Source organism: Odontomachus brunneus, unplaced genomic scaffold (assembly GCF_010583005.1).
Source record: "Odontomachus brunneus isolate Ranch 3 - 2012 unplaced genomic scaffold, Obru_v1 Obru_scaffold_101, whole genome shotgun sequence".
In the NCBI taxonomy this organism is placed as follows: Eukaryota; Metazoa; Arthropoda; class Insecta; order Hymenoptera; family Formicidae; genus Odontomachus; species Odontomachus brunneus.
In genome coordinates this window covers 906,240-923,443 of record NW_022639551.1, presented here as the reverse complement: position 1 = coordinate 923,443, position 17,204 = coordinate 906,240, and the positions used below count along the sequence as shown (strand labels likewise).

The window sequence follows — 17,204 nt, the reverse complement described above, 5'->3', positions numbered from 1 at the left end:
GCGGCACGCCGTATAGAGGCTGCGTCTTTTAAACCTTTATTCAATAATTTAGCGAATTTCATTTTAATATTTTAGGGATATATTTTAAAGACTCTAAACTATAAAAATATGCAAAAAATAAAAAATCGATTTTTTTACTCGTCACACTAGAATGCCCTTAAACGTTGCTATTCAAAATCATATTTACAATACAAAATTGTGATACGACATATCACATTTCCCAGACAACACACAATATATTTACAAAATATTTTAGAAATATATTAAATAATTTATAAATATTCTAATGTCCGAGATTTTTAGGTATGAAAAAGATTATGATAAATATTTAAAAATATTTATCATAAATCTTTCATAAATTATAATCTTTTTCATAAAAGTATTTATAAAAAATGATTATTTTTTATAAAAGTATTTATAAAAAATATTTTTAGATACTTATAATCCTTTTTATACCTGAAAATCTCGGACATTTGAATATTTATAAAACATTTAATATCTATATTTCTAAAATATTTTGTAAATATTGTGTGGCGCTATCTGAGTTATCGCGATTTTTAAAAAGAATTACACAATTTCATGAATCACACAACTCTACTCATAGATATTAATGGATAGATATCAACATATTAAAATATAGGAATATTGACCCGTGATCATTTATTCAGTCTTCATTGTTCTCTCTCTTACCTGCATCTATCTTCTCGCGCGCCTGTGAATTCGACATACCACTGTACGGATTGCCGCCTTTAGAAAATATCTCCCATATCAAGATTCCGTAACTCCATACGTCGCAGAGCGATGTGTATTTACCTGTAACAGATTGAAACGCTCTGCTAATTAATACGAACGATTTTACATTAACGAGCTATTGAGATGTTTGTAATTTACCGAAATTTAGCGCCTCCGGTGCGGTCCATTTGATGGGAATTTGTTTCATGCCGTCTGAAACTATGTATTCTTCCTCCTCTCTTGACATACCGAAGTCGGAAATTTTGACTATACACTCGTATCCTGTAGAAATATTATATATTTTCAATGTTACCCACAACTCCAGCCAGAACTAGCCAAGTCATCGAAGAATAGACACCGTCAGCCTTACGGAATTTAGCGTATTATAGCGTTATACGAAAAATTTCGCTGTTTGAACCTCATATCGATAAATTTTGTGTCAAATCAACTTAAATAATAACTGTAAAAATGCCGTTGCACAAAAATATCTCATGTACTTTAATATAGGTCTGCATATATATCGATAAGACATTGAGATAATCATAAATTTATATACAAAATTCATACTTATTATATTCTAAATACTCAGATATTTATATCGGATGACTAAAAATAGTCTATAACATTATCCTTCTTCAATTCCTCTGTACACTTTTTACGGTCACAAAAATTTGTACAGGACTGACGGTCTTTACCGATATCTCGTTGATAAATTCTCACACGAGGTGTGGTAAAAGTTATTTACCTACGAGACAATTGCGAGCCGCTAAGTCCCTATGAATGCAATATTTAGATTCCAAGTAGCGCATACCAGCCGCGGCATCCTTGCACATACGCAATTGTTCCCGCTGCGTTATCGTGCCGGCATTTTTTCGCAAATATGTGAGCAATGAGCCACCTACAGTTAGCGATTAGCTTTCATAAATTTCAACGTCTTCTCGCTACGACACAAGAACTATTCGTGTTACCACTACATATTAGCGTGGCACGACATCGTTCTTGCGATGAAATTACCGTCTTACCGGGTACTAACTCCATCACTATCATGATCGGCTGTTTCTGAACGCATATACCAATAAGTTTGACTATGTTCGGGTGATCGTATTGCTTCAGTATTCTCCCCTCTTGCAAAAACTTGCGTTTCTGCTCATCTGGTAACGTGACTTTGCAAGTTTTCACGGCCACCTCGGTCTTGCAGGTCTTCAGTTGCGCTTTATACACATCCCCGAAATTTCCCTGCACGTAAAATCGTCCGCGTCGTTATAGCATTTCATATAAAACGTTGGGACGGAAAGTATCAGAATACTCACTCGACCTATTTTCTCCAAAAGGATGACATCATCATTATTAAGCTCCCAGCGCTCGCGCAAAATTGGCGTCTTAAGAATAGCACCGGATCGACTAGTCACCGGTAGGCCGGATAACCATTGATGTCTGATTAGCTCTTGAATGGATGGGAATGTCGGTCCTTCGAATCTATAATGTCCCTACAATAGCACACTTTAATATAATTCGTTTCTCAAGGAGATTATATGTGCTATCAAAACTGTTATCACAAAAATTTCTTTTCCATATAATATTAAAAAATGTAAAAATTATATACTATATATAATTATATATAGAATATATAATTATATATAATTATATACAGAATATATAATTATATATAATTATATACAGAATATATAATTATATATAATTATATACAGAATATATAATTATATATAATTATATACAGAATATATAATTATATATAATTATATACAGAATATATAATTATATATAATTATATACAGAATATATAATTATATATAATTATATACAGAATATATAATTATATATAATTATATACAGAATATATAATTATATATAATTATATACAGAATATATAATTATATATAATTATATACAGAATATATAATTATATATAATTATATACAGAATATATAATTATATATAATTATATACAGAATATATAATTATATATAATTATATACAGAATATATAATTATATATAATTATATACAGAATATATAATTATATATAATTATATATAATTATAGAGATATATATATATATATATATATATATATATATATATATATATATATATATATATAATATATACAGAATATATAATTATATATAATTATATATAGAATATATAATTATATATAATAGAAATTATAATTGAAAAAATCAAGTTAACTTCATATATAATTTCGAAGTTATACAAGCTTTCATTTTTACCTCTGGCGTAGTTTGTACAATAAAATGCTTGTGTCCATCCCAACAAACGGATAAAACTATTTGACATTCGTCGTTCCTCGTCGTTTCGCGCACCAAAAAGTCCCCTTCATTGACAAGTAATCTCACGACTTCCTCTCTCGGTAACACTCCGTGAAACCACTCCTCCTCCATAAGCCCACCATTGCCATTGCTCTTTTGGTTATTAGTTAAGTGAGAGATTCCGCGTAGTGGTACCTACAAAATGAATTCAATTTCTTAAGATTGTCAAAATGTATGCAATCTCAACCAGCGCCACAGTGCTCGAAATACATTCCTGTATAAAATAAAAGCCTATTACGTCACTGAAAATCAGTGAAAAACATTCATTTGCATGCATAAAATTCTCTTCATGCTTATACAACACTAATGAGATTCTTAATTCAACATATAAGTGTTATATTAAATAATATGCATATTCATTAAACATGCAACATTTTCTTTAAATCATAATAAATCATATAAAACTATAACTTCATACAGTACATGAAAACATGATAACGAGAGAATTATTTGTGAGCCTTGCGTCATCCTTTGTAATGATAAAAATAAATCTATGAGGAAGATACTGTCTAAATCTGTGTGGCAGTATCAAGGTACAAACACAATGGAACAGAAGCTGAGATAAATGTGTGCTATTGTGTGTGAAGTTTATACTATATTAGACATTCTTGATACAAAAAGTATCAATTATTTGTAATCTTATCATTTTACAACTAATCACAGGAACCACACATGAGCACTCAGAAAAGACACCACACAGATAAAATTTGTAACACATACAACAGGGGGAACATTGTCTGCTTTGACTGTAGATCCTTCGCTATTTGCCCTAATCACTCCGTTTTTCGAATCATGAATTGCCGGCAAAGATTTGAAAGGCGACTTAAATATTGTCATGAATCGTTGGTTTCTTCTTAGCGTAAACAGACCACTGTCTGGGATTGTGTTTCTCTGTAATACCACTAGAGATCTAACCAACTTGTAATTCTAGGGGATCTAGTGTTCAGTAAAAAAAACTAACTGAATACAAAAACATTCTTACATTTACATACAATATTAGTTTATTACAAATCGCGAAAGGATTTTTTGTGAATGCCAAGATCTAATTAGAATAGTAACCTTTCTCTTTCTCTCTCTCTTTGTGATCACTCTTATACAAATATTAACATTAAAAATTGCAATACAAAGGCATAACCCCACACAGTATACCACTAATTTCCTATATTAACAAATTTTTATCATTTTGTTAAAATAGAATAAGAAAAATATGCCTAGATTTTTACTTACTTTACTAATTGTAGGTGAGTCAGTGAAAGAACCTTCCATGGAAAGATCACAACCTGAAGGTAACTCTTCACAGCCTAACTCATTGAGAGCACCCCTTATAACATCCACTTGTCTTTGTAATTTCTTTTCTTGGCAACGTAATCTCAACTCTTCTCTTTCATGCGTGTAGTCCAAGATTAAAATTCTGGTGGCAACATACAAAAAGGTTGGAGGCACATTTATAATTAAATAAAACAAGAAATTCGACAATAACAAATTGGCTGATAAATAGAATAAAAACCTGATCACCGATATTAACAGAATATTTGCTATATTAATAAAAAAAAAAATTCATACTTAGAATCGCTGTTGTTTTCTTGCAGAAATTGCGGACTCTGTCGATTTTGTTGCGTGGTCTTAAGAGAAGTTTCAAGTTCTGTCAGACGACTTCTCAACCAATCTATAGTCAAATTATCCACAGTCAACTTGTTTGGCGATAATTTTCCTGAAGTGTCATCTACAAGGTTCTCATCAAACGTGAATCTGATTGGAGACGCTGGCCTAGTTCTACATTAACATCAAGACTCGTGACATTTAGATAAATGTATATAAATTAGTGTGTGTGTGTGTATATATATGAGCAAACATATAACGTTAAATATATACCTGTGTTTTCCAATAAAATCTCTATACTCTTCGATAGGCTTGACGCTATCGACCGCCTTTTGCATTCGCACATGGATTTCCAGGAACTTTTCTGTTGTAAAATCTGAATATTTTACAATATCCTGAAGTATTCCTTTCCTGGGAAATTGTAAAGTACATATTAATTACGTAATTGACATCACAAGTGAGAACAATGGTTAATTTCTGCAATAATATATTTTACCTCTTCCATTCTAGTAGCGTGCAAATAGAAAAATCAGAAATAATATTAAGAACTTAATTTAGAATAATAGAAGGAATAAAGTTTTGCTAGTATCTTAGTTGGATATTATATTAAGATTATTCATAATAGAATATAACTTACCACGAAGTTATAAATTCTTGGTGAATAGCTTGTTGCCGATGAAGCAAACTCGGCAAGTAGCAAGTTCTTAAATCATGCTCACATTCTGTTACAGCACCCAGTAGCAGTACATATTCATTGTGTGTTAGATGAAGTTTCCTACATGCTTTCTGGTATTTTTCTCTGACTTCATCCAACTTACGACCACCCCTACCAGCTAAAACATAAAATATCGCTTTATTACTTTCCTATAATGATTCTAATAATTTGTAACAAGATCAAAACAAGATACTTACATTTTACATAATGTTCCTCAAATCGTGACCTCATCAATTTATACATTTCTAAGTTTTTCTGATACTCCATTTTTTTCCTAGCTACATCATCTGTTAGCTTAAAAATAATACACAAACCAAGAAGTCATTAAACTCAATTAACAATAAATATAAGTAACATATAATTGTTAAAATTTATCTAAACTTCTAGTTAATCTAATGTCATTTGTATTTAACTATTACAACATATATTTTATTTTACTTACTTGTTGAAGCTGGTTATTCAGCCACGTCTGTTCTTCCTGATACACCTTTCTGGCTCTTCTCCTTTCTGAATACAATGTACTCAATTGATCTACTACAATATTTTCAATAGAATCAGCTTGTAGTTTGATCAACTTTGCAGTCTGATCAATAGAGTCCATTATGTCTCTCCAACCCTGTGATATATAATCACATATATATATCATATATATTTTTATTATGTACTAATTTTTAAAATATATTTTATTAATTTTATATCATATATATAATTTAAATTTTTTAATATATTTAATATATATTGATATATTTTCACGTACACTAGTCACTCAATAATAATAAATACACAGACACACTACCTGTGCTATAAGACTTCCAACAAGATCCTCATTGCGCTCAATCTTCTTTCCCTGAGTAGTAAGAGAAGAAATGCTAGAGGCATACTCTCGGTCAGATTTAACTTTTGTCGTGAGGCATCTTCTCATAGTCTCCAGCAGCTTGATCTCAGCATCCTGGCGACCCAGCAATGCCTCGTGTGATGCCTGACCTTGTAGGCTTGTGGAGAAGCCCATTTTTGCTCACAGACTATGACACCACATAGGATTGTCAGTAATATATATTTAACTACAGTTCACTTACAATCTTGTCAAAATAGGATATCTTGATTCTATCATTTGTGGATATTTTGACATTTTCCTTTCTTATTCTAATAGATATGTTTTAGACTGTTTAGATATATTTAAGGCACAATACACAATTGTGTCTCTTTCTCTCGCCTTTATTGCTGCTCAAATACTTTCTGTACCCATATATTGTTAGAAAAAAAGTAAATCTTCAGGATCCTCCTCATAAATATTCTTAAACTTACATCCAGGAGCAGCCGATCCGATTTTTCTTGGAATAATTGGCGAGCAAAATACCGAAAAGCCACAGATCGTCGCGTTTTAGAAATATGGCATTCAATCAAATTTGTCGACTTAACGAAGTTAATTATATTTAGTATTCTGCAGTTTTCGAACCACGGTGAGGACAATATTCTGACATTCAACCGGAGGATCTCGAGCTTATCGCGTCGGGCTGTTCGCACACGTTTCTTCGCTCGTGAAACGACGACGTGTCCGGGGATCGTTACATGACCAGCACCGCCAACGGCATGCCGATGTTACTCAATTCCTGCGCGTCCTCGCGCGCAGCTCTGAGATCAACATTTATATTTATACCCGCGTCCCAAAATTATGGAAAAATTCACTTTTACAAGTGAAATACCGCCACGGGCTACGTCGCACAATGATGTCGATCGCAGAAGAAAGTTCGTTGATTTTTTCCTCCTCTTGTTCTTATTGGTTCGAACAGAAGAGAGAGCCCTCTATTATACACTACAAATATTGGGTGCGTTCAGCGAACTCAACAGTTGGACAACAGTTGAGCAATTCGTCAATGGCCGCGTTCAGTAGAACAAGTGATCAGTAAGCGCTCAGGGAGCTCTTGTATATGATTTGGCATATTCTTTTAGATCTCCAACTATACTCCAATCAGATGCAAGAGCTCACTGAGCGCTTACTGATCACTTGTTCTACTGAACGCGGCCGGGAGCGGTGCACTTGGACACGGTGCATTTGGACACAGCCAATCACAGCACCGTGTGATTAGAGACATTTGTAGGGTCCCTTGGAACAGCGACTTGTGATTGGACTGTGTCCAATTGCCCCGTGTCCAACTGATATACACCCAACGCGGCCAATATAATTGATCTAGATTTAAAGATCTAACAATAAAAACCAATAATTACTGATTGCTCACTAAGCGCTTTTTTCGCTAAATGCGCCTAAAGGCCAAATCACACTAGCGATTGGCGATTGAAGATTGACAATTAAAGATTAGATTTTAACGAATCAACAAGCTTCAGCCTTGGCTTGCTTTGGTCAAGTTCCAATCTTCAATCGTCAATCATCAATTGCCAATCGCTAGTGTGATTTGGCTTTTAAAGCCCGTATCAGACTATAGATTAGGATTGAGATTGAATTGAAATTTAGCCAATCAGAACAAAACTCACTAAGCTCAAGTTTGGTTAACTTTGCTCTGATTGGCCAATTTTCAATTCAATCTTATAGCGTATTCGACTGGCCCTGGGTTAATCGCTCCGAGAGCGATTAATGACGTCATAAGTCTCTACTAGCCAATCATAAAGCTTATAAGTACTTGTTTGACCAATAAACGTAGGCTGAATAACCCAGAGTGGGTTATCCCAGAGCCAGTCGAACATGTTATTAATCTTAGGCCGGTATTCATAGTCCGATCTTATATTTAAGATCATCTTATGGGTGCTATTTCACGTGTCGTACAACAAGCTTTTCGGATACGTTTATTACGCGAATAGAATATTTCTAGATTCTCTGTTCGTCAACCAATGAACGTATCCAAAAAACTTGTCGTACAACACGTGAAATATCAACCTAAATACTGTCTTAAGATGTCATGAATCAATCACAGAGCCGTATTCGCATATTAAGACATTACTTAAGACGATTTTGAAAGAAGATTCGACTATGAATACCGGCCTTAATCCGTAGTCTGATACGGGCTTAAGTCCCGATCCACAATAGGTGTAGTAAGCTTTAAGCCTTAAAAAAATTGACAGTCAAATTTGAGAAGAATAATCGACTGTGATTGATCAATTTCTTAAAGGGACGTCTACATTGGAAGTAAACAGTAAGAAGTAGGAAGTAAGAATAAGAAATTGATTAATCATAGTTAATTATTCTTCTTACATTCGACTGTGGTTGGTCAATTTCTTACTCTTATTTCCTACTTCTTGCTATTTACTTCCAATGTAGACGTCCCTTAAGGCTTAAAGTTTACTACACCTATTGGCTGCTTTCCAATTGCTTAACACATCTTGATATACACGTATACACCAGTTTATTGGTCACATATTATCTAAAATATCTTATAAGATAATATACAACCAATAAACTAGTATTGTGTAATACAGTGTACGCAACTGGAAAGCACCCATTGGCTTGGTTTACATCGTGCACTTGATACACGTACTAAATAGTAACTTTCTATTAGATAATCTTAATATCGACGATATATATAAACAATCGTATATTAAGCTGGTATAATATTCATCAACAAAACGTATTGTATTGATAGAATGCGTCGCTGTTGATATACATTGTCTATATTAAGATTATCTAATAGAAAATTACTATTTAGTACGCGTATCAAATGCACGATGTAAACCAGGCCACTACGTCCATGAACTTACTCCCAGACAGCACAAAATCTTCAGAGAATGTTCTGGGACGTTCTTAGAATGTATGAATGTCCTTAGAACATCCTTAGAACGTTCTTTGAAGATTTGTGCTGTATGGGCTACACGTAGGGTGCGTTCGGGGAGCACGTTACCAACACTATCGCATTCTTCTATCTTTATCGTTCTTTAGATATACAACAAGGACAGAATGACACGGTAGCGCTGACTAGTGCTAATAGCGAGCTCTCCGAATGCATTCTTATTGTAGATTGGGACTTATGGCTCCTGCACACAGGACGCGGTAATGCTTGCTGCGCGACGGAAGTTCGCGTGACAACCCATCAATATGTTGCTTTCCGTAATAACCTTCTAGCTCTTACGGAAAAATAATATATTGATTGGCTGTCGCGCAGACTTCCGCCGCGCGGCAAGCATTACCGCGTCCTGTGTGCAGGAGTCATTAGGATGCGTTCTCACTTAGCGCGTCACGCGTCGCGTCGTCCGAGTTGAGCCGAATCAAATAGTCACATTTTATTGCGTAATTTTACGCCAAATAAAATGGGACGATTTGATTGGCTTAACTCGGACGACGCAACACATAACGTGCTAAGTGGGAACTTATAGCATTTTTCATTGGCAAAACTGGTGCGCACTAAGGCTTGTTTACAATACATTTTCATATTTAAGATCGTGTCTTAATACATATTTAAAAATATTTTAGGTTATAAAATGATTCGTACGTTATACATATTATATTACTGATTAAAAATATTCGTATGTTATACATATTATATTACTGGTTAAAAATATTTGAGAATTTATTTAAGACAATCTTTCAATATAATAACATACTGTGAACAAGCTTAGTGCGCACTCAGTGCGCACCAATTCTGCCAATGAAAAACACTATTAGTCTTAACCAATCAAATCGTTCCATTGGAACAAGTGCGTCGTACGTCTGCGCACGTCATCCCAATTAGAGGATTTGATTGGTTAACTCGTGACGCAGGCAGACGACGCGACGCGTGACGCGCTCAGTGAAAACTCAGCCTTATACAGGATTCACACCGCGTCCGATGTCCGATGTATGACGTCGATATCCAATAAGAGAACAGCTTTCCAATAAAGAATTGAATTTTCTATTAGAAAACTTTTCTCCTATTGGATATCAAACGTCGTACGTTGGATATCGGACGCAGTGTGAATCCTCCGTCTCATTCGTGTCGCGGTGCTTCAACTAGTCGATGTTTTGTTGCGCAGGTAGATATCAGCCCTAATCTTCGAGATTGGACGTATTGGTGCGTCTGCTTTACTCGAGACACGAATATCATTCTTTTCCTCTAACCGCTACAATCTCCAGACGATAGTCAAAATGATCAAGATGCAAGGATTGTCGTTGAGTAGCATGAAAAAGCACCCAGCTGTGAGCACTCAAAGTTTACGTGATCGACACGAACTGTTGGTCCTCAATGTTATCTGCTTTCTGTTTCAGCTGATCCCGTTATACGTTTGTATAGCATGTGGAGGAGCTCTTGCGGCGTTTTATACGTTGCGTCTAGCTACCCGCAGTCCTGATGTCTCTTGGTTCAATAAGAAGGAAGCCGAGCCTTGGAACGATTACTCGACCAAACAATACAAAGTGAGAAGAGCGATTCGCGATTACTCACAAGTGACAATATCCTATCTCGCTTTGTTCATCTGTCTCAAAGTAATTGTTTCACAGAAGGTCGTACGAGATATTTATGCTGTTGTTTTGTTTCTGTTTGCAGTTTTTATCGCCAGTCAGGGATTACAGCAAAGAGAAGAGCCCGGCACCTGAGTATTGAATTGCACTATGTGAACTAGTATCGTTATAGGAATGAATTGTTATAATTCTTTTGAATAGTAATTATAAGCCACTCACTTGAAATTATTCATATAACTAACAAACTGACAACACAGTAGTCTTAAACTGTTTGAAAAGAAAGATATTGTATTTACTTTTAAATATATATGATGTAATTTTGAGTGAAAGATTAATATTAAATAAAAGAATTATCTATATATATATTATGTAATCAGTATTAATATAATCTAGAATAATATTTGTAATCTTTCTGTGGGTCTTCTGTTGGAATATTTTTTTAAGTTACTATATATGTCAATAACGATGCAAAAAATTATCTTCATCTATTATTTTTTTTTAAATTACTGTTATAAATTTTGTGGAAATTGTCACAAATGTGTATATATGACACTTTCTACTATATATAAAGTAACAATATGTTCAAGAAATAAAGACAAATAATATATCATTATTGTTATTTGTTCCTTTTTAAAAAATCTCATAATAGCTGATTTTGATATGTCACAAATCACTTGCTCACATTCTTGTGACATTCAATATGGTTCTTGTAAGGAAAGGAGTGTGAGACACTGACTACATAGGGCACTTTTGTGTTATATAAGCATGTAGTTTATTTTGAGATTCTTACGTAACTCTAAATGAAGAAATGCATTAATTAACCGATATTGAACGGTGAGTCTAACTTTTTTAGAAATTACGATTTAGAAAATCACGATTCCAAGGTTAGTTTTCAATCCTCATTCATTTTATTTTATTCAATTTATTAATTGGACAGATCTGCTTGTATGACTCGTAATTTCTGCATCATCACACGATAAAATATTATCGTAGATTCATAAATATCGTTAAATAAATTATCGTTAACTATATATATAATTAGCAATATATTCTGTACAGTTGACAGCGAGGTTAAGTTTTCATTAGATCTGTCCGTTTGCGAAGAACTGCAAAACCAGTATACTTTCACTCTAACTTATTGCACTAGTGTGTACAGTTTAAAAATGTTTTGAAAACAACGGCCTATTATGTAATGTATATTCGATCTGGCTTTCGGATTGATGTCGCGTCTTTCGTGGATTTGTTTTCAATGTTAAATGCATATTTCAAAATATATTCAGATCTCCCTCTCTTCTTATCTCCCTCTATTAAAAATTAGAATGTCCTTGTCGGAAACAAATCCTTCTCCTTCCTCATTGGTTGGTGGGAGGAATATTCTTCCAATGACACGACTTAGGAACGAATTTAAGGAATTTACGCGTCATCAATTCGAAAGCCAGACTAAACATTTTATCATATCACGGCAGCCTGATATATCAGGTATAATATGTATATATGTATATACATGCATGTATTTAATGAGTGGCTGTTAAATTTCTAAAATTCTCTTTTTTTACAGCAATTCCTTTAAGTCAGTTTTGGACACGTGCACGTGTATAAGTATTTACTATGGTCTCAGCATGGGAAGATTTTTATGCCAAGCATCCACCTCCTCAAGACTTAGCACAAAATGAGAGCGCATTGAAGGAATTCACCAAGAAGCACTTGGAGAAGGGTAACAAAGTAGTACTAGTGACGGTAAGTAAAAGTGAAATATAGACATAATATAAACCTAACTTTACAAGTTAATTAGAACTCAAAATACATATTTGATTCTACATAATATAAAGATAAAATTTAACCAGATATATATAGATTTCCTGTTTATAAATCTCTAACATTCCAATTGGATATATTACAGAGTGGAGGTACAACGATACCTTTGGAACACAATACAGTTAGATTTGTGGATAACTTTAGTGCAGGTACAAGAGGATCTCTTTCTGCGGAGTATTTCTTGGAGCATGGATATGCAGTTATTTTTATGTATAGGTATGTATCATTTCCATATTATATAGCATAAGTTGATAAATTTAGCAAAATAGTACAACGCCAAAGTTTCTAATTGTGATTTCAGAGTAAAGTCTTTGGAACCATTCTCTAGGCACTTTGTAGGTCAGAAATTCTTAGATATGCTGCAAGTATCAGAGGATAGCGAGAACTCTGTTATCACTGGCAAGTCATGTCACATTATGTACAATTATATATAATTTATATGTGTGTGATATAATTATGATATCAATATCATTATATATGATATTCATATGGTCTGATTAATATACAGTACATTTATTTTTTCAACAGTATTACCAGAACACACACAAAAGGTAGCGATGGTGTTACAAAAATACAGAGAAGCATTGGACCAGGAAAAATTGCTGCAGCTTAGCTTTACAACTCTTTCCGAATATCTTTGGCTCCTCCGGTCTGCTTGTCAAGCACTAGCACCTCTAGGAAACAGAGCTATTCTATATTTGGCGGCCGCAGTCTCGGACTTTTACATTCCTTCCAACGAGATGGTAAGTGTACTTTCTGACTGTGTACAGTGCAATGTCTTCTATTATTTCAAAGCAATCTTTGTTCGTTTAGTCGATCCATAAGATACCCTCAAGCGGGCCTCCAACTATCCAGCTTAAATTGGTACCAAAGATCTTAGCTCCATTAGTCAGTTTGTGGGTGCCGCAAGCGTTCGTGGTGTCATTTAAATTGGAAACTGACGAAACCGTGCTGATTTCGAAAGCAAGAACTGCTCTGAATAAATATCATCATAATGTAAGTAATTATTGTTAAGGGGATTTTCTAGTTTTTTTTAAGCTCATTTTAAGGCAGTCTTTGGGATTTTTTTGCAATAAGACATATTCGTATATATATTCATATGTATATGAATGTGTATTTATAAATAACTATAGTACAAAAAAATTGTATTAAATGGAAAATAACTTGCTAAGTCTCCAATTATACTTTTGCAGTCATCTTTCCTACATCTTTTTCAGCAAGGCCTTTGTTGTTTTTCTTTATTCCTCACAGCGTCAATATTTGAATTAACTTGAAATGTTAACAACCAACGAATTTCTATTTTTTAAAGCATATTTTAGACAGTCGCATAGCATGCGCTATTTCAGACACTCAGGCAATCTTGTATGCTTATTTAAGCAACCATATCTTTCTTAATTTTCTTTTTTTTTTTTAATTATTTTACAGACATATTCTTAAGATACTATAAGATACTTAAGATACTATAAGATACTATAAGAAATAAAAAACGGCAAGAAAATTAGATTTTTTGACACCTAAAAACCAAAAACCTCTTTAAAATATAAATATTAATAAATATCTGTGAATTTCTCAGAACATGTTTGGTTTTCAAAATAAAAATCTGTTTCAGCTTGTAATAGCTAACATGTTGCAAACTAGGAAGCAGCAGGTGGTAATCGTGAGCGAGAAGACCAACTACGTTTTATCTCTTACGAACGAGCAGCTGAACGACGGCGAAGAGATCGAACAATTAATAGTGAAAGATCTCGTTGAGAAACATACAAAATTTATACGATCCAATGAAGTTAGTTGATCCTGTTGTTGGAATCTATTAAATTAGGTAGAATACTAAATACTACTTATTAGATACTAAAATATTAGATTTTCTAAGATGCATTTCAAGAATAAAAAAATGTTACAACTTTCTATGGAATACTAATGGGATACTCAGGTTTAGTATATAGTACTATATGTGTAGAATACTGCTAATATACAGAAGTTATAGTTATCACTATTTTATACAACCGATATTTTGCATTTACATTTTTGTACAGATTACAACTATGCAGATATTTAGATCAATTTGCTATTGATTATAAAGATATAGCAGATATATTTATCGAAGAAGTATTTACTGTTTTATTGATTTTATGTGAATTATGCTCTCTCACACAAGTGTTTACTGACTTAAATTGTCTTTTATTGTAAATGGATTATATTGAATATTTATCTTGTTAATATCTTATATAAAAATCACTTATCTTGTGTCATATTTAACGTGTTAACATTAACATAAAAATATCTTAATTCTTGAGACTAGCTAGAAACATGTTGACCTTGTCTATCAATTGTCTATCGGAGGATCCACATTGCGCCAGTACAAATGCAAGAGCTGCAGTGTCTTTTTGCTCAAATGCTGTTTGAGCCGCTTCATTCAACATGCTATGGAACAATAATACGTTTATATACCTGTATGCATCTTATTTGTATGTTCTTTTAAAAAGTATCTGTATGTGTGATTTGAAGTACTTACTTCAACTTTACTAGGTATTTTACTTTAAGATCATCTTTAACTCTGCTTAAATATTTCCTTGCCTCCAACTTTTCGTTGTACTTCAGGCATTCGTCTATAAATGGCTGTAAAGTTTACCAAATCTTCTAATTATATTCAATAATATTCAATAAATATATATTTACATGAAATTAATGCGAACGCGCTGTTTGTCCTTACCTCATAACCAATGGGAGACTTTTTGCTTTTGGAGAATTTCTCCAAATCACTCCACATACTTTCTTCTGCTAGACATTGTATTCTTAACCACCAATATCTATTGGGATAAAATAAAAATTTAAAAATAATATGAAATGATATAAAACATACGAGGGGGGCGGTTTTCACTAGAAATGATAAAAATTAATATACCTTCTATCCGGTATCTTATATTCCGATCGTAATTTGTCCGCTAGTTTCAACTCATTACGTAGTAATAATAACTTTACGGTATCATGTAGAGGTTTACCAACAACTGACTCGTGCAACGTCTTTCCTAAAGACCTCTGATATTTTAATAATTTTATCTGTTCTTCCGTCAGTGCAGCGTTCGTATCGCTATGAGCGGATTTAAAGTTTTCTTGTGCGGATTGCAGCAATGCGTCCCTCGACATTGTGTTCTAAAAATTTTCAGAGTATTCTCGTTCATCTTTTAATGCCTTATATACTATAATATGATAATAATAAAAAATTATATAAAAGCAAATACATTTTTGTTACCTTTCGTTGATAACTCTCGGTGATGAACCATACTGCTTGTGAATGAAAGTCATCGTACTGATTGTAAATGTCACGCAGTGTCTCTCTATTGTGGCTCTGGCAATATTTAATATACAAAGCCATAGCCAGAGGACAATGTGCTATAGCCATCTGCACCCGTAAATCAGTTATATAAATTAATAATAAAGGGAAAAAGGGCTAATTCGAGTTCAAGCACAGGATTAATAGTGCTATGTACCATATGGGTAAAACCTTTGTGTTAGGAAATAGAACAATATTTATTAAATATGAATACTTAATATAAATAATCAAACGTTTAGGCTCAATCAAATGAACCCTCTTCAGTGATATAAAAAAACTCAAGGTTTACAAAACAAACGCATTACAAGTAAAAGAATTAATTAAAGACCTTAATAAAATGACATGAATGTTATTCGCAGTATTATAGCTGATAAGACCGTTACCCGACTAATATTAAGAAGTTCAAATGAATACTAGGAAGTAGCAATAACTATAAAAAAACCATAAAATAAAATAAAAATAGGTAAGAATAAAATATAATAAATAATTAAAATGGTCAATATAAATTACCTTTGTTGAGCTCAGCTAAAAGTGAAACAATCCTGTCAATGATAACATCGCCACGTCTAAGTAAAAGAGATAATAACAGATTTATATACACGAGCATTAACATTGCGGCGACGACTCTTGGATGGTAAAATATTTTTTATCATCATAACCAGATGTTGTCAACCAAATTTGACAGCATCTAGTTATGATGATAAAAAATATTTTACCATACCGTTTTTTGGTGTGGTTTCGAACAGACTGGCAAAGCTTTTTAAAAATAATTTGACAAATATTGCTTATTCTTGCAATAATAAATTATCAGGAATGATTTATGTGCATAAAAACAGGTTGCCTCCTGGTTTCCATAATAACGTTGTGTATAAATTGCAATCCAGTAGTTGTGAGGCGTCGTATGTTGGTCAGACTAGTAGAAGACTCTCTACGCGCATTGCTGAGCATAGGAGAATACCAAGGAGTTCTACAGTTGAGTTAACGGCCACACAAGAACACCGTTTGAGGGAAAACCATGATTTCAATTGGGATCAAGCCAAAGTTTTGCATGAGGAACGTTATTACTTGAAACGCCTGATATCAGAAATGATTTACATTAAATTTCAAAAGCATGGACTTAACTCTCAAAAGGACACAGAATATTTGGGCAACAGATACTGCGGCTTATTATAAAAATAAAACTTTGTTTGTTTCCTTCTCTTCCAAGAGTCGTCGCCGCAATGTTAATGCTCGTGTATATAAATTTGTTATTATCTCTTTTACTTAGACGTGGCGATGTTATC

General features: G+C 33.3%; 3 protein-coding genes across 5 annotated transcripts in view; 2 read left to right on the top strand and 1 right to left on the bottom strand.

The window, feature by feature from the left end:
* The window catches only part of LOC116848869, a 29,566-nt gene that overhangs the window by 7,484 nt on the left and 4,878 nt on the right, over positions 1 to 17,204 (bottom strand). Inside the window, exons 12-30 of the mRNA XM_032825429.1 lie at positions 15,841 to 15,990; positions 15,493 to 15,740; positions 15,301 to 15,397; positions 15,103 to 15,206; positions 14,887 to 15,011; positions 6,192 to 6,409; positions 5,838 to 6,011; positions 5,593 to 5,689; positions 5,318 to 5,513; positions 4,954 to 5,091; positions 4,645 to 4,854; positions 4,309 to 4,492; positions 3,802 to 3,972; positions 2,983 to 3,216; positions 2,043 to 2,219; positions 1,755 to 1,968; positions 1,478 to 1,630; positions 892 to 1,014; positions 691 to 813 (exon numbers count right to left, since the gene is read on the bottom strand). Coding sequence (XP_032681320.1) covers positions 691 to 813; positions 892 to 1,014; positions 1,478 to 1,630; positions 1,755 to 1,968; positions 2,043 to 2,219; positions 2,983 to 3,216; positions 3,802 to 3,972; positions 4,309 to 4,492; positions 4,645 to 4,854; positions 4,954 to 5,091; positions 5,318 to 5,513; positions 5,593 to 5,689; positions 5,838 to 6,011; positions 6,192 to 6,409; positions 14,887 to 15,011; positions 15,103 to 15,206; positions 15,301 to 15,397; positions 15,493 to 15,740; positions 15,841 to 15,990 — 3,136 coding nt within the window. The remainder of the gene's footprint in view (positions 1 to 690; positions 814 to 891; positions 1,015 to 1,477; positions 1,631 to 1,754; positions 1,969 to 2,042; positions 2,220 to 2,982; positions 3,217 to 3,801; positions 3,973 to 4,308; positions 4,493 to 4,644; positions 4,855 to 4,953; positions 5,092 to 5,317; positions 5,514 to 5,592; positions 5,690 to 5,837; positions 6,012 to 6,191; positions 6,410 to 14,886; positions 15,012 to 15,102; positions 15,207 to 15,300; positions 15,398 to 15,492; positions 15,741 to 15,840; positions 15,991 to 17,204) is intronic.
* Positions 10,303 to 11,138, top strand: LOC116848841 (cytochrome c oxidase subunit NDUFA4). Its single transcript, XM_032825364.1, has 3 exons — positions 10,303 to 10,514; positions 10,584 to 10,730; positions 10,861 to 11,138. Exons 1-3 carry the CDS (start codon positions 10,464 to 10,466, stop codon positions 10,915 to 10,917), a joined length of 255 nt encoding a protein of 84 aa, XP_032681255.1. The 5' UTR covers positions 10,303 to 10,463; the 3' UTR covers positions 10,918 to 11,138.
* Positions 11,442 to 15,276, top strand: LOC116848840 (phosphopantothenate--cysteine ligase). 3 transcript variants are annotated; one of them, XM_032825362.1, is made up of 8 exons: positions 11,442 to 11,609; positions 12,334 to 12,512; positions 12,676 to 12,806; positions 12,892 to 12,989; positions 13,119 to 13,333; positions 13,404 to 13,586; positions 14,200 to 14,409; positions 14,890 to 15,276. In XM_032825362.1, exons 2-7 carry the CDS (start codon positions 12,384 to 12,386, stop codon positions 14,380 to 14,382), a joined length of 939 nt encoding a protein of 312 aa, XP_032681253.1. In that variant the 5' UTR covers positions 11,442 to 11,609; positions 12,334 to 12,383; the 3' UTR covers positions 14,383 to 14,409; positions 14,890 to 15,276. The 3 variants fall into 3 exon arrangements, with proteins under 3 accessions (XP_032681253.1, XP_032681251.1, XP_032681252.1); XM_032825360.1 differs by having other exon boundaries at positions 14,200 to 15,276; XM_032825361.1 differs by lacking the exon at positions 11,442 to 11,609 and adding an exon at positions 11,724 to 12,254 and having other exon boundaries at positions 14,200 to 15,276.